General features: G+C 37.6%; 1 protein-coding gene across 2 annotated transcripts in view; it reads right to left on the reverse strand.

Annotated features, from left to right (window-relative positions):
- IGSF10 (immunoglobulin superfamily member 10) overlaps positions 1–26278 on the reverse strand; it is a 54519-nt gene extending 28241 nt beyond the window's left edge. Inside the window, exons 1-4 of one of the 2 annotated variants that reach the window (XM_031028080.2) lie at positions 25832–26278; positions 25177–25425; positions 23421–23612; positions 21714–21843 (exon numbers count right to left, since the gene is read on the reverse strand). In XM_031028080.2, the coding sequence (XP_030883940.2) occupies positions 21714–21843; positions 23421–23611 (321 nt within the window). In that variant the 5' untranslated portion in view covers position 23612; positions 25177–25425; positions 25832–26278. Of the gene's footprint in view, positions 1–21713; positions 21844–23420; positions 23613–25176 lie in introns of both variants that reach the window. The other variant, XM_006733268.3, reaches the window with a different exon arrangement.
- Positions 26279–27548: the final 1270 nt, after the last annotated feature.

The following is a 27548-nucleotide window of genomic DNA, read 5'->3' on the forward strand; positions in this document are numbered from 1 at the left end:
CAAAACAAAGAGGCAACCTGGAGAAGATATTTGCAAATGACACTACAGATAAAGGGCTGATATCCAAGATCTATAAAGAACGTCTCAAACTCAACACCCAAAAAAACAAATAAGTCAAAAAATGGGCAGAAGACATGAACATAAACTTCTCAAAAGAAGACATACAAATGGCTAACAGACATATTAAAAAATATTCATCATCATTAGCCATCAGGGAAATGCAAATCAAAACCACATTGAGATACCACCTTACATCAGTTAGAATGACAAAAATTGACAAGGCAAGAAACAACAGATGTTGGAGAGGTTGTGGAGAAAGGGGAACCTTCTTACACTGTTGGTGGGAATGCAAGTTCGTATAGCCACTTTGGAAAACAGTGTGGAGGTACCTCAAAAATTTAAAAATAGAGCTACCCTATGACCCAGCAATTGCACTACTGGGTATTTACCCCAAAGACAGAGATGTAGTGAAAAGAAGGGCCATATGCACCCCAATGTTCATAGCAGCAATGTCCGCAATAGCCGAACTGTGGAAAGAGGTGAGATGCCCTTCAATAGATGAGTGGATAAAGAAGATGTGGTCCAAATATACAATGGAATATTACTCAGCCATCAGAAAGGACGAATACCCAACTTTTGCATCAACATGGATTGGACTGGAGATTATGCTAAGTGAAATAAGTCAGGCAGAGAAAGTCAATTATCATATGGTTTCACTTATTTTTGGAACATAAGGAATAGCGTGGAGGACATTAGGAGAAGGAAGGGAAAAATGAAGGGGGGCGTATTGGAGGGGAGATGAACCATGAGAGACTAATCACGCTGAGAAACAAATTGAGGGTTTTAGAGGGGAGGGGAGTAGGGGGATGGGTTAGCCCGGTGATGGGTATTAAGGAGGTCACATACTGCACTGGGTGTTATACGAAAACAATGAATCTTGGGACACTACATCAAAAACTAATGATGTATTGTATGGTGACTAACATAATAAAATAAAATTAAATTTAAAAAAATGGAAATAGGTTAAGAGAACCCAGTGACACCATCAAGCATAATAACATTCACATTATATGGCTTCCATAAGAAGAAGAGAGAAAAGGGGGCAGAAAATTTATTTGAAGAAACAGCTGAAAACTTCCCTGACCTGGGGAAGGAAACAAACCTAGATCTAAGAGGCACTGAATGCCCCTCAAAAAAATCAACCCAAGGAGGTCCACACCAATACAGACAGTATTTAAAATGGCAAGAAGAGGGGCACCTGGGTGGCTCAATCATTAAGCATCTGCCTTTGGCTCAGGTCAGGATCTCAGGGTCCTGGGATCAAGCCCCACACTGGGCTCCTTGCTCAGCAGGAAGCCTACTTCTCCCTCTCCCACTCCCCCTGCTTGTGTTCCCTCTCTCACTGTGTATCTCTCTGTCAAATAAATAAAATCTTTAAAAAAAAATAAAAACTGAAATGGCAAGAAGTAGTGATAAAGAGAATTTTAGGAGCAGAAGGAAATAATCCCATAAGGCTATCAGCTGATTTTTCAGCAAAAACTTTGCAGGCAAGAAAAGGATGGCATGATATATTCAAAGTGCTAAAAGGAAAAAATCTGCAGTCAAGAATATTCTATCCAGCAAGCATATCATTCAGATTAGGAGAGATAAAGAGTTTCCCAAACAAAAGTTAAAGGAATTCATCACCACTAAACCAGCCTTACATGAAATGTTAAAGGAGATTCTTTGAATGGAAAGGAAAGACCATAAATAGCAGTAAGAAAAATAGGAAAGGAAAAAAATTTCACAGGTATATTTAAACATAATAAAAGTAGTAGATTAGTTATTTATGAAAGCAGTATGGAGGTTAAAGCACAAAAAAGGCAGTAAAATCAAGTATATCTATAAAAATCAATTGAGAAGGGGCACCTGGTTGGCTCAGTTGATTAAGCATCTGCCTTCAGTTCAGGTCATGATCCCAGGGTCCTGGGATCAAGTCCCACATCGAGCTCCCTGCTCATCGGGAAGCCTACTTCCCCCTCTCCCTCTGCTGCTCCCCTGCGTGTGCTCTATCTCTCTAATAAATAAATAAAGTCTTTAAAAAAATCAATTGAGGGAACCATAAATAAAAGGATGTAAAGTCGACACTACATACCTAAAATGTAGGGGAGCAAAAATTTAAGTTTGAAACTAGAAGTCTAACAACACTAAACAGCCATCAACATAATATAGACTGTTATATGCATAAGATGCTACATACAAACCTAGTGGTAACCACAAATACAAAATCATTAACAGATACACAAAAAAATAAAGAAAAAGGAATCCAAGCACATCACTAAAGAAATCCATCAAACCAAGAGAAGACAGCAAGAGAAGAAAAGTGAAAAACTGCAAAAACAATCACAAAACAAGTAACAAAACGGCAATTAGAACATACCATTTGATAATTACTTTGAGTGTAAATGGACTAAATGCTCTAATCAAAAGACAGGGTGACAGAATGGATAAAATAACAAAACCCAACTATATGCTGCTTACAGAGACTCATTTCAGACTTAAAACACATGCAGATTGGAAGTGAAGGGATGGGAAAACATCATGCAAATGGAAATGAAAGTGAAGGTGGCAATACTTAGATAAAATAGACTTTAAGACAAAAACTAACAAGAGACAAAGAAGTCACTATGTAATCAAAAGGAACAATCCAACAAGAAAATATAACAGCACTAAATATTTATGCACCTAACATGGGAGCAAATACATAAAACAGTTATTAACAAACATAAAGATAGTAATCAATAGTAATACAATAATTGTAGGGGACTTTAGCACTCCCTTTATATCAATGGATAGACCATCCAAAGAGAAAATCAACAAAGGAACAGAGGCTTTGAATGACACATTGGGCCAGATGGATCTAACAGATATATTCAGAATATTCCATTCAAAAACAGTGGAATACATATTCTTTTCAAGTCACATGGAAAGGTCTCCAGAGATCATGATAGGCCAAAAAACAAGTCTCAAATTAAAAAAAGACTGAAGTCCTACCATGCATCTTTTCTAACTACAACACTATGAAACTAGAAATCAACCGCAAGAAAAAAATCTGGAAAGAACACAAATTCGTGGAGTTTAAAGAACATGCTACTCAACAATGAATGGGTCAACCAAGAAATCAAAGAGAAATAAAAAAATACATGAACACAATGAAAACGAAACACAGCAGCCCAAAATCTTTGGAATAAAGCAAAAGCTGTTCTAAGAGAAAAAATTTATAGCAATACAGGCCTACTTCAAGAAGCAAGAAAAATCTTAAATAATCTAATATTACAACTAAAGGAGCTAGAAAAAGAACAAAACCCCAAATCAATACAAGAAAGGAAGGAAATAATAAAGATTAGAGCAGAAATAAATGAAATAGAAACTAAAAAACAAACAAAAAACCCACAATAGAACAGATAAATGAGACCAGGAGCCACTGCTTTGAAAAGATCAACAAAATTAATAAAGCTTTAGCTGGACTCATAAAAAAAAAAAAAGAGGATTCAAATAAAATCAGAAATGAAAGAAGAGAAACACCACAGAAATACAAAGGATTATAAGAAAGTATGAAAAATTTTTTGCCAAGAAATTGGACAACCTAGAAAAAAATGGAGGAATTCCTAGAAACATATAGCTTCCCAATACTCCTAGAAAGAGAAAATTTGCAGAAACTGATTAATCTGTTTCATTGCCATTAGCAATGAAATTGAATTAGTAATTAAAAAACACCACCCAATAAAATGAGGTCTAGGACCAGATGACTTCACAGGTTAACATCACCAAACACGTAAAGAGGAGTTAATACCTAATCTTCTCAAACTATTCCAAAAAAATAGCAGAGAAAGGAAAGCTTCCAAATTCATTCTATGAGCCAGCATTATTACCCTTATACCAAAACCAGATAGAGACACTACAAAAAAAGAGAACTAAGGGCCAATACTCTGATGAACATAGATGCAAAAAATCCTCAACAAATTATTGGCAAACTGAATCCAACAATACAGTAAAAAAAATAAATAAATTTTAAAAATAAGCCATGATAGCCATGATCAAGTGAGATTTATTCCTGGGATGCAAGGCTAGTTCAAAATTTGCTAATCAATCAACATGATACGTGACATCAGCCAGAGAATGGACAAACACTATATGATCATTTCAATAGATACAGAAAAAGCATTTGACAAAGTACAACATCCATTCATGATAAAAACCCTTAACATAGAAAGGCCATATATGAAAAACCTACAGCTAGCATCATGCTCATTGGGGAAAAACAGAGCTTTTCCCCTAAGATCAGGAACAAGACAAGGATGTCCACTCTCACCACTTTTATTCAACATAGTATTGAAGTCCTAGCCACAGCAATCAGACAAGAAATAAAAGGCATCCAAATTGGTAATGCAGAAGTGAAACTTTCACTATTTGCCGATGACATGATAAGTAAATTCCATAAAGTTGTGGGATACAAAATTAACATACAGGAATCTGTTGGATAGGATATAGGATAGTGAAGTAGCAGAAAGAGAAATTAAGACAACAATCCAATTTATAATTGCACTTAAAATAACAAAATACCTACACATAAACATAACCAATGAAGTGAAAGAGCTGTACTCTGGAAACAGGTCTACAAAAGACTAATGAAAGAAATTGAAGGGACACAAAGAAATGGAAAGATACACCATGCTTATGGATTGGAAGAACAAATATTGTTAAAATGTCCATACTACCCAAAGCAACCTATAAATTTAATGCAATCCCCGTCAAAATACTAACAGCATTTTTCACAGTATGGAACCACAAAAGACCCTCAATAGCCAAAGCAATCTTGAAAAAGAAGAACAAAACTGGAGGTATCACAATCCCAGGTTTTAAGATACACTACAAAATTGTAGTAATCAAAACAGTATGCTACTGGCACACACACAAAAAAAAATAGACACATAGGTCAACAGAACAGAATAGAGCGCCCAGAAATAAACCCATGTTTATATGGTCAATTACTCTATGACAAAGGAGGCAAGAATATATAAAAGTAAAAAGTCTTTTCAACAAATGGTGTTGGGAAAACTCGACCACTTATATCATATACAAAAATAAACTCAAAATGAATTAAAGACCTAAATGAGACCTGAAACCATAAAAATCCTAGAAGGGAGCACAGGCAGTAATTTCTCTGACACTAGCCATAGCAACATTTTTCTAGATATGTCTCCTGAGGCAAAGGAAACAAAACCAAAGATGAACTATTGGGACTATATCAACATAAGAAGCCTCTGCATAGCAAAGGAAGCCATCAACAAAACTAAAAGACAACCTACAGAATGGGAGAAGATACTTACAAATGACACAGCTGATAAAGGGTTAGTATCCAAATAAATATAAAGAACTTCTACAACTCAACACCTGCCCCCAAAAGTAATCCAATTAAAAATGGGCAGAAGACACAAACAGACATTTCTCCAAAGAAGACATACAAATGGCCAACAGACACATGTAAAGATGCTCAACAGACATATGAAAAAATGTTCAACATCACTTATCAGAGAAATGCAAATAAAAACCACAATGAGATATCGCTTCACAACTGCCAGGAATGGCTACCATCTAAACCACAACAAACATGTGTTGGCAAGCATGTGGAAAAAAGGCATCTTTGTGTACTGTTGGTGGGAATGTAAAGTGGTGTAGCCACTATGGAAAACATGGAGGTTCCTGAGAAAAAATTAAAGTAAAACTACCATATGTTCCAGTAATTCCACTACTATTTACCCAAAGAATACAAAACCACTAACTCAGAAACATATATGCATCCCTATGTTTACTGCAGCACTACTTACAATAACCAAGATATGGAAAAAACCCAGGTTTCTATTGATAAATGAATGGATACACACACACACACACACACACACACACACACACACACACAAAGTGAAATAAGCCAGAGAAAGACAAATACCATACAATTTTACTCACACATGGAATTTAAGAAACTAAACAAAGAAAAAAGACAAACCTAAAAATAGACTCTTAATTATAGAGAACTGATGGTTATCAGAGGGGAGGTTGGGGTTAGGGATGGGTGAAATAGGTGAAGGGGATTAGGAGTACACTTAACATGATGAACACTGAGTAATGTATAGAACTGTTCAATCACTATATTATACACCTGAAATGTAACACTGCATGTTAATTATACTGAATTAAAAATATATTTAAAAATTTTAATAAGATATAATACTTAAATAAAAGATAAAAAGGAATGGAATTTTGATGCATGCTACAACATGCATGAATATGGAAGATATGCTATGTGAAATAGTCACAAAAAGACAAATATTGTTAAGATACCACTTATATGAGGAACATAAAATACTCAAAGAGAAAGAAAGAATACTGGTTATGAAGGGCTGGGGGGGAAAGAATAGGGAGTTATTATTTAATGAATATAGAGCTTTATTTTGAGAAGATGAAAAAGTTCTGGAGATGAATGGTGGTGATAGTTGCACAATAATGTGAAGGTACTTAATGTCACTGAACTATACATTTAAAAATGGTTAAAATGGTAAATTTTATATTTCACCACAATTAAATTCAACGATGTATACAAATAAATAAGAGACAAAGAAGGTCATTACATAATGATAAAGGGACGAATCCAACAGGAGGATATAACAATTGTAAATATGCACTAAAAACAGGGGCACCTAAATACATAAAGCATTTATGTATAATATATTAATAGACATAAAGGAAGAAATTAACACTAATACAATAATAGTAGGGGACTCTAACACCCACTTATACCAATGGATAGATAATCCAGACAGAACATCAACAAGGAAACAATGGTTTGAATGACACATTAGACCAGACTGATCGATCAGATATGTACAGAACATTCCATCTGAAAACAATAGACTACACATTGTTTTCAAGTGCACATGGAACACTCTCCAAGATAGAGCACATGTTAGGCCATAAAACAAGTCTCAATAAATTTAAGAAGATGGAAATCATATCAACCATCTTCTCTGACCATAATGGTGTAAAACTAGAAATCAATGAGAAGAAAAATGGAAAGAAAAACACCTGGAAACTAAACAACATGTTAGTAAATAACCAATGAGTCAATGAAGAAATCAAAGAGGAAATACAAAAATACCTGGAGACAAAAATAAAAAAACGATGTTCCAAAATCTTTGTGACACAGCAGAAGGAATTCTAAAGGAAAGTTTATAATGATACAGGCCCATCAGAAGAAACAAACAAACTTATCAAATAAACAATTTAACTTTACACCTAAAGATGCTAGGAAAAGAGCAAAATCTAAAGTTAGAAGAATAAAGAAAATAATAAAGGTCAGAGTAGAAATAAATGAGATGGAGACTAAAAAACAAAAACAAAACCAATGTAATTAAGAGCTGATTTTTTTTAAAAAGATGAACAAAATTGATAAAATTCTGCCAGACTCACCAAGGAAAAAGGCCCACGTAAATAAAATCACAAGTTAAAGAGAAGTTACAACCACAGATTACAAAAGGTCATTAAACAACTACAAAAAGTCTTATGCCAATAAATGGGACAAATTAGAAGAAATGAATTAATTCCTAGAAACAATCTTCCAAAACTTAATCAGAAAGAAATAGGAAACCTGAACAGACAGATTACCGGTAGTGAAAATGAATCAGTAATGAAAAAACTATGAACCAAAGGCCAGGAGAAATGCCTACAAATTCATTTTATAAGGCTAGTATTACCCTGGTACCAAAACCAGACAAGAACATTATAAGAAATAAAATTACAGGCCAATATCACTGATAAACATAGATGCAAAAATCCTCAATAAAATATTAGCAAAGTGAATTCAACATGACATTAAAAGACTCCTACACCATGATCAACTGGGATTTATTCCAGGGATGCAAGGATAATTCAACATCCGCAAATCAACATGATATGCCACATTAACAGAAATGATAAAAATCATATGACCATCTTAATAGATGCAAAAAAAAAGTATTTGATAAAATTAAACAGCTATTTATAATAAAAGCCCTCAACAAAGTGGTTATAAAGGAAACATATTGAAGCATAACAAAGGCCATATGACAAACCCACAGCTAACATCATACTCAATGGTAGAAAGCTGAAAGTTTTTCCTTTAAAATCAGCAACAATCCAAGCTATATGCATTCTTACCATTTTTTATTCAACATAGTACTTGAAGCTCTAGGCATAGCAATCAGACAGGAGAAAGGAATAGAAATGATCCAAATTGGAAAAGAATAAGTAAAACTCTCCATTTGCAGATGACATGATACTTCATATAGAAAACTGTAAAGGTTCATCAAAAAACTATTAGAATAAATGAATTCAGTAAAACTGCAGGATCCAAACATAAAACACAGAAATCTATTGCATTTGTATACACTAATAAGGAAATAGCAGAAAGAGAAATTAAAGAAATAATCTCATTTACAATTATGTCAAAATATTCCTTTTAGGCATTAGTTTGGCTCCGAGAAACTCAAAGCCTTAGCTAATGACATCCTTAAACTCTTAAGTGGGCCACCTTCCGGTACACCTGGTTATTTTATGTCTAGGAACTATAGCCTCAGAAGTTGCAGATATCTAGAAAAAACAGCAAAATTTTACTAAGATTGTTTTGTGTCCTGAGGAACTTGGTTTGGTAACCATCAGGTTGGTGGCCCCAAAATAAGGCCAGACAGAAATGTGGGTTAACTCCATTTGTGGCTAGGGTCCAACCAAGCTTCTGTCAACCCTCAAGGGAATTAATAACCTAAAATACAATGGTCATTATGGGGAATGTTCCAATTATGTGTCATTTAAGAAGTGCCCTTGGAAGCAAGGGTTCCCAAATGAAACAGAAAGGGATACCTATTTCAATTGGGATTCAGAAGCCTCCAAAAGATTTCAAAATTCCAAAATTTTGAATTGCAGATTCATTGAAAGATTCATTGCAAAGCATTAATGAAAAATTAAAGAGAGGGGCACCTGGGTGGCTGAATTAGTTAAGTGTCTGCCTTCAGCTCTGGTCATGATCTTAGGGTCCTAGGATCGAGCCCAGCCATCTGGTTCCCTGCTCAGTGGGGAGTCTGCTTCTCCCTCTCCCTCTGCCCCCCGCCCCCACTCACTCTGTCTCTCTCTCTCAAGTCTTAAAAAAAAAAAAAAAAAGAGAGAGAAAATTACCTTAAAGACTGTAAGACTGACATCCATTCTGAAGAGACTATTAAACAGTTACCTTTTTAAAATAAGACCATCCAAGGATATAGTCAATCCTCTTCAGATTATCTTTCACTCCTTGGTCAAAGGCCATAGTTAAAGAATGTCTTAAACCTAGAGAGGATTCTCAAGAGTTTTTGTAAATCGATTATTTCCTGAGCCCAGTCAAGAGAAACAAATAAAATTTCACATTGGCCCATCCTTTCCAAATCCAGACCAACTGGTTATTGATCCTTTCTTCTAGGAATAACTATTGCCTTCTTGTCTTTTTTTTTTTTTATATCCTAGGAGCTTGGCTTGGCTTTTTGATTGCCTGGGAAACATAGGTTGTTAGTTCTTTCTTTGGCTATCTTTGGGAGAGACTGTAGATCTTGTGATAATAGTATCTTTTCACCATCTTTGACAATACCTCAGGAATTTAATACTGCCAGAAATATTTACTATTTGTCCCAGCTGACACCGGAATAGGTATTTGAAAAGATTTAATAACTTTATTGTCAAGTAAGTTTAATTTATTCCATCTACCAGAGAAACAAATTTAGATTCAACTTTTATAATAAATGAGTTTTGTACCTATTTCATGGCAGTAATTTAAAAACAGAAGGTATAAGTTCTCTACATCTGTTTCTATGTTCATGTGTGTCATATATGTGTGTTGTAGATATATGGTATTTTCTACCTCCAGATGGTATTGCTAAAATTAATGTGTACAAGAGCTCTATTGAATTGGCTTAAAGAAAATTAAATGCTTATATGAATTAAATTGTCAAATATAATAGAAACAAACTAAAATGTTTTTCAAATTTACTTGATCTGGGAAGATCTTTAGCAAGTTTAAGTTTGTTGGTTTAATTAAAACGGGCATGTCTTTATAGTTATCAAACTTTGAATATAATACAGATAATCCACTTCTATTCTGCCAAATTTACTTAATTCATGTTACATCTGTTGCAATTTGTCAGCAAAAATTACTTAGAATGATAGTTGATTTTCTTTGATGTCTCATGAAGTTTTCATGGGTAATCTAGATATAACTGTCAAGTACAAATAGATTGAATAGACAAAAAGTTTTAAAAGTTTTCCAAATCTTCTTGGTACCTTGAAAACTTAAAGTTTTGCTAAGTGATGAGTGAAGGTGAACTCACTGAATATCTAGATCATTTCCTGATAAGATTAAAAAAATGAAACAATAACTACTAAACATAGGCTTATCTACTTTTGGCTTCTTGTTACGGAAAAATTAAGATATTTGGATGTTAGTGCTCTATTGGAAAACTGCATAAGGTATATGTTTCTAGGAATTATACAATGTATTCATAAATTTGCAAATTTAAGGAATGTTAGTATAACAAACAGTTCACAATTGCTTACTTATTTTTCACTAGAAATTAAGGTTTCCAAGGGTTAAGAATTCTAAATAGTATATGTAAATAAAGCTCATAGAAATAATAAGGGAAACATCTTCATATGCCAGGAAAATAGGATATATTTTTGCTAAGATAAGGTATAAAGAATGTAATACATTTTGTTGATATTGAGGGAAAAGAAAGTAATTTTGTCCTAATTTGAGGCTAATCATTTAAAAAAGAAAAACAAAGCAAAATTGGAATGTAGAAAAGAGTTGTAGAAGGTTTGTGGAAGAAGAATCTTTGAAAATGAATTTTAATGTATAAATAAGCTGGCTAAATTAAAAGGAACTTAAAAATGAGTTTTAATATTAAAAGTAAGTTGGTACAAAATTAGAATTTGATTTTCTCACTGTTAAAAGAACAGTTTTCTTGGGGTTTTGGTCTGCTTTTGATAACAGATTGTAAAAGTTTCTTCATACTTAAAAGGTGAAATTTCATAATGGTCTATGATTTTATTTAGGCAAGTGCTTTAAAATGATATATATGGTTATAATATATATAATTTTATTTATAATTTATATATTATATATAATATATCATATAATATATAATTTATATATTATATATAATATATAATTTATATATGATATATATTATATATCAGATATATAATTTATATATACATTTTAAGATTTTTAAAAATTTATTTGAGATAGAGGTTGAGCAAGAGAGCAGGAGCAGGGGAGCAGAGGGAGAGGGAAAAGCAGGCTCCCAGCTGAGCAGGGAGCCCAACACGGGGCTCGATCCCAGGACCCTGGGATCATGACCAGAGCTGAAGGCAGACACTTAACTGAGCCACCCAGGTGCCCCTAATTATCAAATTCTAAATGAAGTCTTATTGACCTGGAATATTCCAAAGGATTTGTTAAACTAATTAGACTTATTTGATTCGTAAATTACATGGGAAGCATTGTCAAATAAGTAATACTAAGCCTTCTCTATTGTATTTGTAAAATTATGACACTTATAGATGGAATCCTTTCTGCTGCTGCAGTAAATGGCCCCTCATTACCAGACTTTTGCCATCCTCATGTCCTTGTAACATGGCAACAGTCTGCTTCCAAATCAGAGAAATTAAGATGGGTAAACAAAGGCTGTAAATTAAGTGAATAGTTGGGCCCATGGGAAACCAAAGATGGTTCTTCCTGGAAGAACCCAAGATAGTTCTTCCTGGCTCCCTGACAAACCCCATTTTTCATGTGTTTTGCATTCCTTAACCCATGGTAGTGCATTTAAAATGACTTCAATTATGAATAGATATTGATGGAGAGACTTCTATAAAGTTGTAAAGACAGGAGCACCTGGGTGGTTCAGTCGGTTAAGCGTATGACTCTTGATCTTAGCTAGGTCTTGATCACAGGGTCTTGAGTTCAAACCCTGAACTGGGGTCCATGCTGGGCATGGAGCTTACTTAAAAAAAAAAAATTGCAGCGGCTCCTAGGTGGCTCAGCTGGTTAATGTCTGCCTTCAGCTCAGGTCATGATCTCAGGGTCTTGGAATCGAGCCCCGTATCGGGCTTCCTGATCAGTGGGGAGTCTGCTTCTCCCTCTCCCTCTGCTCCCCCTGCTTGTGCTCTCTGTCAAATAAATAAAATTTAAAAAAAAAATTGCAAAGATAGTCTACCAATGTCTGACCTGTTAAATTCATAATCCTGGATAAACTTGTTGTTCCCAGAGTCTTCAGTCTTCCTTCTGGACACTCTGAACACCTGCAGCTGGACTTCATTCAACTGCCACTTAGTATGAGTTATCAATATGTTCTTGTTATTTTATGTGTGTGTTTTCTGGATGGATTGAAGCTTTCCGTTGCCACAAGGCTGATGCCCTCACAGTAGCAAATAAACTATTAGACAATGTGTTTTTCATTGGTGTACCTTCCCTAATCCCCAGTGATCAAGGCACTGACTTCAGCAGGCACATCATGAGCCTTAACAAAAGCCTTGCAAACTTCTTGGAATTATCATTGCTCTTATCACCCTCAGTCATCAGGCATCAGAAAGAACTAATGATCCTCAAACTTAAAAATCTCTAAACCTGCTGAAGTTACTGGACTTCTTTGGCCTAAGGTATTGCCTTTTGTCTTGCTGACCATTTGCAATATTCCCTTTAAGAAACAAACCCATTCCACACAAGAGAGTCACCAGCAGACCAGTGCCTATTGGCATAAACTTTCTGCTGATTGTCATCTTGTGCTGGTATGACCAGCCACTGTAAATCTCTAATGTCTTATGCTTAAGCCTATCATCAACAGGTTAAAAAAACCTTCCCAGATGTCAATCGGAAGGTCCCTGTTAGTCACAATCTGGAGTCGTGATTAGGTATTTTGGAAACATTATCAGAAGATAGTCCTCAAGCTCCATTGAAAGGGACCTTACCAAGTGCTTCTAACCTGGCATTGCTGCAAAACTACAAAGGATTGGATACGATACTCACAGCTGAAGAGAGCTCCACCTGACATCTGTTCCTGTATAGATGCTGGAGACTTCTGAATCAAATTGATAAGGAAGAGAGGTAGCTGACATTGAGGTAGATGGCTTCTGCCCAAAATGACAGATCAAAATTTCATACTTTAAACAAGAAAACCTTCTCCTTCTTTTCCTTGTCTTTACTCTGGCATTGGTCTGGAAAGATAATGCCATCATCCATATCTCCCAGGCCATTGCTAAGGGCAGTAACCTTTCAGACTGCTGGATTTGTCAAAGCTTTTTATCTATCCTTGATGCTAGAGATCTCCTGGTACTCCTTATAAGTAATTCCTCTTCTATTCTCAGTGTCATTGCAGACTACAATCAGCCCCTCCCACCTCCTTAGAAATCTCTTACCAAGTTCAACTTGCATGGCCAGAATATCCAGTGCCTTTTTACCTTTCTCCAATAATGACTGTACTTACCTATCTAAACACAAATACCTATGTAAATCTTAATATGTTTGCACCCCCATATTCCCATGATTATCTAGATCATATCTGTTCTCACCAAGAGAACTTACCAGCAGCACCCATCTTTGCAAGACATTTAGAACAACACTCTCAGGTTTAGGGATTCTCTTCTTATATGCATTGAAAACCTGACTGACTCTTGGCTTGAACCAGCAAATGCAGCAGTCCCTGTGAACAAATCCATTAATAGTACCTCCCTAATGGTAATGGTCTGTGTGCCAACAGGATTTATCTTTTTCTGTGATGGTTATAATTCTTCTTGGGCCTACGAATGTCTAGATGGCTGGCACACAAGCTGGGCAATGCCTTCTAGGTTATCTAACTGTGCCCTTAACTCTCCATAGACAACTAAGATACTTCATTAGTTAACTCTCCTGTATTTACATCACTGAGTTAGAAAAGACCTATGAGGAGGCATTCATAATTCAGGAATTGCTTTCTTTGGCAGGGCCATACTTCCCTAGTTAGGAGTGAAAATAAATAAAGATATGATCAGGAACTTCTTCTTAACTCGCGAAGATACTGCAGATTCCATTGCTAAGACAAGAGCTGCCCAACAAAGATTCTTAGGCTCTCTGGCCAACATAGTTCTTGATAATAGGATAGCCCTTGACTATCTTTTAGCTGAGCAAGGATATATCTGTCCTATGGTCAACACAACCTGCTGCACCTGAATTAACACTTCTGGGGGAAGTTGAAACTCAATTACATAAAATCACTAACAGACGATTTGGCTTAAAAAGGTAACTCCTTCAACGGGGGTTTTTATTTGACCTACTTGATTTTGATTCATATGAGTCTTGTGGACCATGGCTCTGAAGTGCCCTCTACACATTGGAAATTATTTTGGTTATAGTTATAATCTCCCTGGTATATTAGATCTTCTTAAAATTTTTAAATTCATTCAGGTGTAAGGGGGAGATGGCAGTGGAGTAGGAGGACCCTAGGCTCTTCTCATCCCACAAATACAACTAGATAACTATCAAATCATCCTAAAACCCTCAGAAATCCATCTGAAGACTGGCAGAACAAACTCCATACCTGAAGGTAGAGAAGAGGCCACATCGAAGAAGATAGAAAGTACAGAGATGCAGCTTGGGAGAGGTATGGATTGTGGCTGCTGTGGTGGGGAGCTGCAGTCATGGAGAAGGGCAAAAGACAGACCAACAGGGGAATGCATGGGGAAAATGAATGCCCATAGCAACTGGCCTGGAAAGTGAGAGGGCCCGAATTTTGTGAGTTCTTGCAACTAGCAGGGCTTTAAACCTGGAGTTTTAAGGGTTGGTGTGCTCAGTTCTGGGAGAGATTGGAAGGCATTGAGGCTTTACTTGGAAAGAAGCAAGGGCGAACAGCCCACAGACATATACTGTGGATCTGAAGAGTGCCTGGGGTGCAACGAGAGGTTTATGTCCCAGAGGTGCAGTGTTCACAGAGAGACTCGTCCAGGAACAAAGAAACTGGAAGGCTCTATTTCCCTCCCCTGCACCTCAGCATAAGCACAGGGCCACCTGTGGGAACCAAGGCAGCACCAGTACTCACTACCTAACTTGCTTACACCAAGCCCCACCTGCCTGAGCTCCAGAACTGCCCTTCCCAGTCAAGCTTGCCTCAGTCCCAGGGCAGTGGGCTGCCTCCCTCAGAAGACCAGCTCAAACCCCTGCCAACCCCATGTCTCTTGACCTGAGAGTTTTGTGTAGCTTCAGTTCTGGTGGCAGGGGCGACAGGTCTCATTTCACAAGCAAACCAGAGCACGCTTACTTAAAACACACCACATTTAGGCCAGGGACCACACACTGCCAACAACAGACAGAGCCTCTGCAGACAACTGGCCCGAAGGATAAAGCAGCCACGACACAATAGCAGAGCTCATGCAGCACACTGGAGATACTCCTGGAGGCTCCACGCCCTGGGGAACAGGAGGCACTACACTGCAGGGCACTACAGGAACTCTTCTTCATAAAGCCACTACCCTCAATAACAGGAGACATAGCTGACTTTCCTAACACAGAGAAACAGGCACAAAGACTTAGACAAAATGAGAAGACAAAGGAATTTGTCACAAATGAAAAAACAGGACAAGGCCACTGCCAGAGTTCTAAGGCAAACAGATATAAGTAACATGCCTGATGGAGAATTTAAAGCAATGATCATAAGGATTCTCACTGGACTGGAGAAAAGAATGGAGGACATCAGTGACACCATTAACACAGAGATAAGGAATAACATAGCACAGATAAAGGGCTCAATAAACAAAATGAGAAACACAGTTGATGTAATGAACAGCACACAGGAAGAAGCAGAGGAACATATTAATGACCTAGAAGACAGAGTAATGGGAAGTAATCAAGCTAAACAAAAGAGAGAAACAAGAATTATGCAGAACAAAAATAGACTTAGGGAGCTCAGTGACTCCATCAAATGTAATAACATTTTTATTATAGGAGTCCCAGAGGAAGAATAGAGAAATTGGAGCAGAGAATTTATTTGAAGAAATAATAGCTGAAAACTTCCCTAATCTCAGGAAGGAAACAGATATCCAGATCTAGGAGGCACAGAGAACCCCCAACAAAATCAACAATAACAGATCCACACCAAGATGTACTTTAATTAAAATGGCAAAATACAGTGATAAAGAAAAAAATTTAAAAGTAGCAAGACAAAGGAAGACAGTTACATACAAAGGAACCCCCCCCCTACCTAGGCTGTCAGCAGATTTTTCAGCAGAAACTTTCCAAGCCAGAAAGAAGTGGCATATATTCAAATTGGTGAATGGGAAAAACCTCTGTCCAGCAAGGCTAGCATTTATAATAGAAGGAGAAATAGTTTCCCCCAAAAAACTAAAGAAGTTCATGACCATCAAAGCAGTTTTGCAAGAAATATTAAAGGGAACTCTTTGAGTGGAAAGAAAAGACCAAAAATGACAGTATGAAGGTAGAAAACAAAAAAGCAGTAAAAATGAATATTTATATAAAAAACCAGTCGAAGAACTCACACAATAAAATGACATAAAATATGATACCATATACCTAAAACATGGGGACCAGAGGAGTAAAGAATGGGTTCAGACTTAAAAGACCATCAACTTAATACAGACTACTACATGTAGAAGATGTTATGTACAAATCTAATGGTAACAACAAATCAAAATACCACTAATACATATGCAAAGAATCAGTAGAAAGAAATCCAAAAATCTCACTAAAGAAAACCAGCAAACCATGAAAGAAAGGATCAGAGAAAATCTTCAGAAACAACTACGTAACAAATAATCAAATGGCAATAAGTATTTATCTCTCAATAATCACTTTGAATTTAAATGGGCCAAACGCTCCAATCAAAGATGCAGGGTGACAGATGGATTAAAAAAAAAAAAAAAAAAAGACCCAGTACATGCTGCTTACAAGAGACTCATTTTAGACCTAAAGACAGCTGCAGATTGCAAGTGAGGGGATGGAGAACCATTTATTATGCAAATGGATGTCAAAAGAAAGCTGGAGTAGCAATACTTATATCAGGTAAAATAGGCTTTAAAACAAAGACTGTAACAAGAGACAACAAAGGGCACTATATAATAATAATGGCAACAATCCAACAAGGACATAACAATTGTAAATATTTATGCAGCCAACATGGGAGCACCCAAATACATAAAACAGTTAATAACAAATGACAGAACTAATCTAAAATAATACAGTAATAGTTGGGGACTTTAACACCCCACTTACATCAATGGACAGATCATCTAAACAGAAAATAAACAAGGAAACAATGGCTTTGAATGACAGACCGGACCAGATGGATTTAACAGATATATTTAGAACATTCCCTCCTTAAACAGCAGAATACACATTTTCAAGTGCACATGAAACATTCTCTAAAACAGGATACATATTAAGCCACAAAACCAGCCTCAACAAATACAAAAAGACTGAAGTCATACCATGTACCTTTTCTGACCACAACACTATGAATCTAGAGGTCAACCACAAGAAAAAGTCTGGAATGAGCACAAATACATGGAGGTCAAATAACATGCTACTAAACAATGAATGGGTCAGGAAATCAAGGAATAAAAAAGTACAAAGAAACAAATGAAAATGTAAACACAATGGTCTAAAACCTTTGGGATGCAGCAAACACAGTTCTAAGAGGGAAGTTTATAGCAATACAGGCATAACTCAAGAAGAAAAATCTCATATAAACAACCTAATCTTACACCTAAAGGAGCTACAGAAAAAAACAAAACCCAAAACTAGCAGAAAAAAGAAAATAACAAGGATTAGAGCAGAAATAAATGATATAGGAACTAAAAAAACAATAGAACAGATACAACGAAACCAGAAGTTGGTTCTATGAAAAAAATCAATAAAATTGATAAACCTCTAGACAGACTTATCAAAAAGAAAAGAGAAAGGACCCAAATAAATAAAATAACAGATGAGAGAGGAGAAATAACCACCAATACCACAGAAATACAATTAGAATATTATGAAAAACTATATGCCGACAAATTAGACAACCCAGAAGAAATGGATCAATTCCCAGAAACATAAAACCTACCAAAACTGAAATAGGAAGACACAGAAAACTTGAACAGACCAATAACCAGCAAGAAATTGAATGAGTAGTCCAAAAGCTCCCAACAAACAAAAGTCCAGGACCAGATAGAGGACTTCACAGGTGAATTCTACCAAACATTTAACAAAGGGTTAATACCTACTGTTTTCAAACTACTCCAAAAAACAGAAAAAGTAGGAAAACTTCCAAATTCATTCTATGAGGGCAGCATTACCCTGATACTAACACCAGATAAAGACACCAGAAAAAAAGAGAACTACAGGCCAATATCTCTGATGAACATAGATGCAAAAATCCTCAACAAAATATTAGCAAACCAAATCCAACAATACATTAAAAAAATCATTCACCCTGATCCAGTGGGATTTATTCCTGGGTTGCAAGAGTGGTTCAATATTTGCAAATCAATCAACATCACATCACATCAATAAGAGAAAGGATAAGACTATATGATCATTTCAATAGATGCAGAAAAAACATTTGACAAAGTACAACATCCATTCATGATAAGAACCCTCTACAAAGTAGGTTTGGAGGGAACATACTTTAACATAAGGCCATATATGAAAAACCCACAGCCAACATTATCCTCAGTGGGGAAAAATGGACAGCCCTTCCCCTAAGGTCAGGAACAAGACATGGATGTCCAGTCTCAACACTTTTATACAACACAGTATTGGAAGTCCTAGCCACAGCAGTCAGACAACAAAAAGAAATAAAAGGCATCCAAACTGGTAAGGTGAAATGAAACGTTCACTATTTGCAGATGACATAATTCTATATATAGAAAACCTGAAAGACTCCACCAAAAAATTGTTAAAACTGATAATTCAGTCAAATCACAGGATATAAAATCAGTATACAGGAATCTGTTGCATTACTATACACCCATAATGAAGCAGAAGAGAAATTAAGAAAACAATTCCTTTTACAATTGCACCAAAAACAATAAGATAGTTAGGAATAAGCCTAACCAAAGAGCTGAAAGGCCTGTACCTGAAAATTATAATACATTAATGAAGAAATGGAAAAGGACACAAAGAAGTGGAATGACATTTTATGTTCAGGGTTTGGAAGAACAAATGTTATTAGAATGACCATACTGCCCAAAGCAATCTACACATTTAATGCAATCCCTATCAACATATCAACATTTTTCACAGAGTTAGAACAAACAATCCTAAAATTTGAGTAGAACCACAAAAGACCCCAAATAGTGAAAGCAATCTTGAAAAAGGAAAGCAAAGCTGGAGGCATTGCAATTCTGGACTTCAAGTTATATTATAAAACTATAAGCCATCAAAACAGTATGGTACTGGCACAAAAAATAGACATAAAGATCAATGGAACAGAATAGAAGACCTGGAAATAAGCCCACAGTTATATGGTCAATTAATCTTCAACAAAGCATGAAAGAATATCCAGTGGGAAAAGGATAATCTCTTCAACAAATGGTGTTGGGAAAACTGGAGAGCCACATGCAAAAGAGTGAAACTGGATGACTTTCCTACACAATAGACAAAAATAAATTCAAAATGGGTTAAAGACCTAAATGTGAGACCTGAAACCATAAAAACCCTAGAGGAGAGCACAGCCAGACATTTCCCTGACATTAGCCCTAGCGCTTTTTTGTAGATAGGTACCCTGAGGCAAGGGAAACAAAAATCAAAATGAACAATTGGGACTACACACACACACACACACACACACACACACACACACACACACACAAGCTTCTGCACAGTGAAGAAACCATCAACAAAACTAAAAGGCAAAATTTATGGTATGGGAGAAGATATTTGCAAATGACATATCCCATAAAGTGTTAGTATCCAAAATATACAAAGAACTTATAAAACTCAACACCCCAAAAACAAATAATCCAATTTAAAAAATGGGCAGAAGACATGAATAGACAGATCTCTTTTAGGGAAGACATCCAGATGGCCAACAGACACTTGAAAAGATGCTCAACATCACTTATTATCAGGGAAATGCAAAGCCAAACCACAGTGAGGGATCTCCTTACACCTGTCAGAATGGCTAAAATTAACAACACAGGAAACAACAGGTGTCGGTGAGGATGTTAGAGGTAGGGAGCTCTTGTGCACTCTTGGTGGGAATACAAAGAGTGCAGCAACTGTGGAAAATAGTATGGAGATGGCTCAAGAAATTAAAATTAGAACTACCATACAATCCAGCAATTCCACTTCTGCATACTTATCTGGACAAAATGAAGACACTAATTCAAAAAAATATATGCACCCCTATGTTTACTGCGGCATTATTTACAATAGCAAGGTATGGAAGCTACCTAAGTGTCCATCAACAGATAGATAAAGAAGATGTATATGTATATATGTATATGTGTGTCTACACACACACAAATATTATTTGGTCATAAAAAAGAATAAAATCTTGCCATTTGTGATAACATGGATAGAATAAAGGATAGTATGCTAAATGAAGTAAGTCAGAGAAAGGCAAGCACCATAAAATTTCACTTATTTGTGGATTCCAAAAAACAAAAAAGATACAGACTCATAGGTACAGAGAACATTCTGGTATTTGCCGGGGAGGGGGTGGGGTGGGGAAAATAGGGTAAGGGGCCGGGGTGGGGTGGGGTGGGGAAAATAGGGTAAGGGGATTGAAAGTTACAAGCTTGCAGCTATAAAATAAATAAATCATAGGAATGTGATGTACAGCATAGGGAATATAGTTAACAATACTGTAACAACTTTGTACCATGACAGATGGTAGCTAGATTTATCATAATCACTTCCTAATGTATATAAATGTTGAAGCACTTATATTGTACACCTGAAACTTGTATAATATTGTATGTCAAATACACAGTGGTAAAAATGTTTTTTAAAGAATAAATCACATATGGTTGTACTTTTCCTGAACAGCTTTTTTTTCATGTATTTAAAAAATTTGATAGGCATCTTCAATTGTGAGTTAGCTTCTCAAAATCTTTAAGTCCTACATATGTATCAGACATACTGATCTTTCCATATACATTTCCCCATGATCCCCTTTTTTCTTATCCCTAGATGTGTTTTATCTTTACTTTGTCACTTACTGGAGTGATAATTCTTGTAATATTTGATGTATTTTTAGAAGTCCCCATAACTTCTCAAAATTTTTTGAACAAGTAAAAATTTTAAAAGTATATTTATGTATAGAAAGCTAACTTCTGTCTAAGACAGCAAATCCCAGATGAACAGGACTAGAAGTAGCCTTTCTGGATTAAATTTTAAAGGTGTAGTAATCCCTGGGTATTGATTTTTTTTTTTCCTATTAGCCTAGATCTGAGAAAATGCCTCAGAATTTTCTTATTATTCTAATTTCCACATACTATTGCATTTAAAGAGCACTCAGTCTTGGACATCCTCCTTTGAGGTCTCCCTCTCATACACAGAATGTTGATTTTTGGGTTCCACTGGAATGGTCAGCATTCAAGGGTACATCTCGCCTCTTGAACCTGCACCTTCCCCTCCCCGGTCTTACCAGCAAGGCCTGCAAGTCTGAGAAGGTCTTAGCCGGGATTGTATGAATGCCGTTGCTGTGCAGCATTAGCAACTCCAATTTGTTCAGGCCAGAAAAATCTGTTTCTGTCAGTCTAACCAAGCTGTTGTACCTGAAATTAAAAGGTCAGGCATAAGCTAGGCCTGTCAGCTGCCGTTCAGATATCAAAGCAACAGTGTGCGCGCACACGTCCACACACAAAGCCTGTACCTCCCTTTTTATTTTTTTTTTTTAAAGATTTTATTTATTTGAGAAAGAGAGAGAGCGAGCATGTGATGGGGGCAGAGGGAGAGGGAGAAGCAGGCTCCCCACTGAGTAGAGAGCCCAATGCGGGGCTCGATCCCAGGACCCCGGGATTGTGACCTGAGCCGAAGGCAGACTCTTAACCAACTGAGCCACTCAGGTGCCCCAATACCTCCCTTTTTATAACCTGTGCTCAAAGGAGAAAATCAAACGCTTGATATATATTGAGATTCATCAGATGCCACAGAAGGTCCACTCACTCCCCGGTCCTGGCAGTCTTGGTTACACTGTCCACATTCCCCTTCCCAGGACAAGCACATCCCTCCTCATTTTCGACCCTTTCTGCATATACTGTTCCTTCAGCTTGGGATGCCCTTGACTCGACCTCTCTCTACTTGTGACTCCTGGTCAGGCCCAGCCTGTTCTTTGAGGACATGCCCGCCCCCACCCCTTGCTTTTCCAGGTAGAATTTCTCACTATAAAGTAGTGGTTAAGAAACCTGGACTCTTAACCAAAGAGTTTGGCCAAATAGTTTGGCTAGGATTATGAACTTAGGCCTTGGTAGTCGGTCAACCCTGGGTAAAATCAGCAATCTTTCTAAGCCTCCATTTCTTCATCTATAAAATGCAAATAATAGAAGCGACTTAAAAGGTGTTCTGAGGATTGAGTGAATACATGGAGAGTCTTCGGTCAGTGCCAGATCACGGTAAGGGCCCAATCAGTGTTAGCTATTATCATTAGTGATGGTTCCAAGGTAGTTTGTATGCACTCTGATGGTTCTTACTAATTGTACTGATTGTACATCTGTCTTCTTCATTTCACTCTAGCTTCTAGAAGTGAATAATACATCTTGTTCATTGTTGTATCCCTGGCATGTAGTAGGTGCTCACTATTATCAAATACATGATGTTAAATCTAACCTCATGTGCATACACACACACATACACCACAGTTTTTCGCGAAACTTTAAAATATAGTCACCTTTTAGCAGATTTAATTAGGTTTACATTTTTGAAAGAATTTTAAATAAGTCACTTTGCATGAAAAGAAGTCCAAGGGCCTTACTAAAGGATCTAACCAACTTTTCATATATATCTTTTATATATAGAAGGACACTTCCAGTGTCATATTATCTTGTCTAATTCTTAACAGATGCTATTTTCCAGCAAAAAGATAGCCAGAATGAAGTTCTTCTGTAATCTTGGGCCTCCCATCCTACGGAGAGTGATTTCAGGTTCTAGAACTTTCTCCTAGTAAAAGTTTACCAGGAAAATGTTGCTTATTTTCCCTTACAAACTTAAGATCTTCCTGTGCTTATTTCAGATGAGAAACACTGTTAGAACAATTTTGGTTCATCTCCTAAATTCACAAGTTTTGTTTTGCTATTTTGGGGACAAAGCATCAGTGTGATCTCTCTTTGAGAAAGGGACAAGGGCCCCAACTCACCCTAAATTAATGCGCTCCACATCGGGTGAGATGCTGTCCGGGACAGAGGTCAGGTACCGAAACGTGCAGTGCACCTCTGTAGGAATGTAGCAGGCACAGCGGCGAGGACAGGCCTTGCCCCCAGGGCTGGCCACCAGGCACATCACGGAGGAGACCAGCAAGCAGGTGATTCCTCTGCCTTTCACCTTCATTCTGGGGGGGGGGAGGGGGAGGGAATCACACCTCAGAGTTATAGGTATGGTTTGAGCAAAGTTCCAGTACAACTACACACACTAAGTCTGGGAACCTGGGAGAGCTTTCTGAAAGGTCATAAGTAGCTAATTTCATTCATTCACAACTTGTATGGTAAAACTTACTTTTCACATAGCCTTGTGATCAAGTGGGATATTAATTGTTGTGAAAATTCCTTCACAGCTTCTCACTTCTTAGTGAAAAGCAGTAATCCCTATGACTTAGAGATTCAAGGAAAGAAAAAAGAGAGACCATAACAAAGGTATTATGCCAACAGAAGGCTTAGTTTCCTGTTTATCCATTAGTTCTTTTAGACCAACTTTTAAAAAACTGATTATAAAACTAATCATAGAAAGTTTGGAAGCTGTAAATAAGTAGAAGAAAATTACTCATATTCCCACCACCCAGATATAATCATTAATATTTTGCTGTATTCCTTCCAGCCTTGTATAGGTGGTGTATGTTTCTGTGTGTATGTGTGAGTATATGTGATCAAACGAAATTTGTAACACATTTTATTCATTGAATATATAAGGTCTGTTTTTTGCTTCATTAAACCTTCTTCAAAAACATTTTTAAGAGCTATAATACTCCACTGGAAGGGTGAATAAATCTCAAACATGTCCTCTAGTCCTTGCCAAAAAATACACATTGCACACTTCACTGCCATGTAATGACCATAAGCCACAGTAACTTACTGGATGAGAGAACTTGAGCCTTGCACCTGCACTGGAATGGGCCACCCTGACCCCTGGAACACATGCTGCTGGGTGCTTTTGCTTTGCTTAGAATGTCCCTCTGTACCTTTCCTTGGTCCCTCCTCCACCTCCACCTCCCCCCCTCCACTTCCTCCTCCCCCTCCTCCTCCTCCACCTCCTCTTGTCTGCCATGGGAGTGGGGGAGCATCATCAGGGAAAAAATATGCTCAACTTCTTGGAAAAATGATCTCTATTACCCATGTGTGGGGCAAGCTGAGGGATCCAAACCTAATTTTCTCTTGAAATTCAGAATATACAAGGATTGCAATAAAATTTTTATTGTGCTTTTCTAAGAAAAGTGACCTTTGTAATTTATAAATCTCAACATTCCTCGGGATAATAGAATGGTTTCTTTGGGATTATACCAGCAACTATCCTTTAGCCATAAACAACGCTAAAAAGAGATGCAGAATTGCTAGTCTTCATATACATAAAGATAATGGAATTATCATCAGAATTTAGTCCAAATTAAAATATAGGATTAATCACATGACTTTTGTCATTATAACCATCCAATTACAAAAATTTTAAGTAAACATATGATTGGAGACAGCATTTCCACCTTCCATTATTAGTTAAGCAAAAAAACAAATGAACAAATGATGAGACAAAGGTAATTCTCTCATTCAGCTAGAAAACAGAAGTTCTGGGTTATGCCCACATGAGAGTTATTTAAAAGAATCACAACTCTACAAGAACATATGGACAGTGCATTCTCACAAATTTAAACCTGAAAATGTATATAACGAAATAGAAATTAACAGTACCTGAGCTCTTTCCTGGTTCTGAATCCTCTCCTGACCCAGGCAGAGACAGAAAATCTTAGCAGGAAGTGGAAAACTGTATCCAAAACTGAGTGAGGACAAGTTCTCTGCTCCCCAAAATGAGCAGATGGCTTAGGCTTTTCGGCTTGCAGCTCAGGAGTGATACTCTGGAGAGAGACCTGGAGGGCGTCCACAGCTTCAGTGAATTCTAACCCGTGTGTGCCCACATTAATCCAGAATACAGAAACATTCCTGTTATTATAATTGTTACAGAAACAAAAGACAAAGTGGAAGTTTTAAAATTTCCTTTCCCTAAAGTTGTCATTGAAATATAACTATTAATATCACTCCATTTTTTTCCCCCAGGTCCCAGGAGTTTCTCTACTTTTGGACAGATCTGTCATAGATGCCCACAATACGGGTCTCCAGCTACTGAATTAATCTTTGCCCAGAGTGCATCTTTTGCCTGGCGTCAGTCACTGAAGAGGTGACTTGCTCCTGCTTGCTTTAATGGCCCCTCGCTCCCCAGGGCGTCCTCCCCGTGCGCTCGCAGGAGCTGCCTCCTGCAGCGGGACTCGCTGCGTTCCCACGCCGAGCCCCTAGTCGCTCGGCCGTCCCGTCCGTCCCCTTCCAGGAAAGGATTGGCGGAGCAGCTCACCTCTTTGCCCAGGTGACCAATGGGCTCACGCGGTCAGCAGTGTCCCAAGCTCAGCCGCCGGGTCTCGGGACCTTCCAGAGCGGAGGAGGGAAGGCGGGGCGGGGACCGTGGTGACGTTGACTTATGTGTCTGGGGACTCCGCCGGGGCGCTGCGGCGCCCGGAAAATAAACGACCACCAAGCTCCTCTTTATTTTTAAGAGAGCGCGAGACGCCTGTTTGCCTTCTGTCTCACTTCCTCCTAGACTTCTAATTCCCGTTTAAGTGGGAGCCGGTGGGCAGGACAGTTTCAGTGGCTGGACGTTCATGCCCACGTTGATCTCCTTCACTGTTGACAGGTGGGCCTATGGGTTTCAGAGTTTGGTTGAGTCACCACCATCTGTAGCTCCCCCAGGTTCTGCCCGAAGGCTGACAGTTGGCGAGGATAACCTGTGATACCTGCAGTTTGAATCTCCTGTTTGGCCCATTTGGAGAAACTCTCTTGTGAAAAGGATCATTAGAGAACTGGATTTAAATGCAATGATTTGTTCGGGTTGTGTTCCCCCCACCCCCATCTCCACCCCCACTGTCCAGGAATTGCCACTAGCCACTGAGACCTTGTTTAATAGCTCCTGCAATTGTAGACCGGGCTTCCAATGTTTTGACTCATAAACACTGAATTAATATAACTAAAATGACCTTGTTTCACTTTCTCTGGTTATACTGTATATAAGATTTGATGGGAATTTGAAATGAATACTTCAGAACCGTGGAACTCAGGGACAAACAATATCAGCCTCACTTGGGACCTTGTTAAAAAAAAAAATGAGTTCTCTGGGCGCCTGAGTGGCTCAGATGGTTGAACGTCTGCCTTTGGCTGGGGTCGTGATCCCGGGGTCCTGGAATCGAATCCCACATCGGGCTCCCTACTCCTTGGGAAGCCTGATTCTCCCTCTGCCTCTGCCTCTCTGTCTCTCATGAATAAATAAAAATAAAAAATAAAAATAAAAAAAAAAATTCTCAGACTCCATCCCAGAACCACCACTGAATCAGAAATTGCAGGGATGGGACCTAGGAGTCTGTTCGTTAACAAACTTTCCAGATGATTCCTGTGTAGCTAAATTTTGAGAATTGCTCGTTTAGGGAAATAACTTCCTATAATGAAAACAAGCTTATTTTGGAGGTTTTACTCTGTGACAAGAATTATTATAAGCACTTTACAAATACCGACTCATTTAAAACTCAGGACATCACCAAAAAACCTAAAAGGAAAGTATTCATGTTATTTCCATTTTGAGGCACATAAAGAAAAGTGACTTACTCCAGGTCATTGCAGCTTTTAAGTAGAGAACCTAAAGTTGACTCAGACCCAGGCAGCCTGGCACTATATAGCTTTATAGTTAACCACAGAGCCATGGCTGCCTCACTCAGCCAAACACTGGGAATGTTCCATATTCAGTGGCTAAGCATTCAAATGATTTATGATGAGTAATAAGTTGGTTACCAGGGTGAAATTATAGAATCAGGGACTCAGAAGTAACTCTAGAAGCATGTGTGATATGAACATGGTCCTTAGCTCCTTAGAGCTGACATGGTTCTTTAGGTTAAAAATTCATGTGTGGGGGCGCCTGGGTGGCTCAGTCGTTAAGCGTCTGCCTTTGGCTCAGGTCGTGATCCCAGGGTCCTGGGATCGGGCCCCACATCGGGCTCCGCATCAGGCTCCCTGCTCGGCGGGAAGCC

This window comes from Leptonychotes weddellii, chromosome 1 (assembly GCF_054177405.1).
Source record: "Leptonychotes weddellii isolate Sample4059 chromosome 1, ASM5417740v2, whole genome shotgun sequence".
NCBI lineage: Eukaryota > Metazoa > Chordata > Mammalia > Carnivora > Phocidae > Leptonychotes > Leptonychotes weddellii.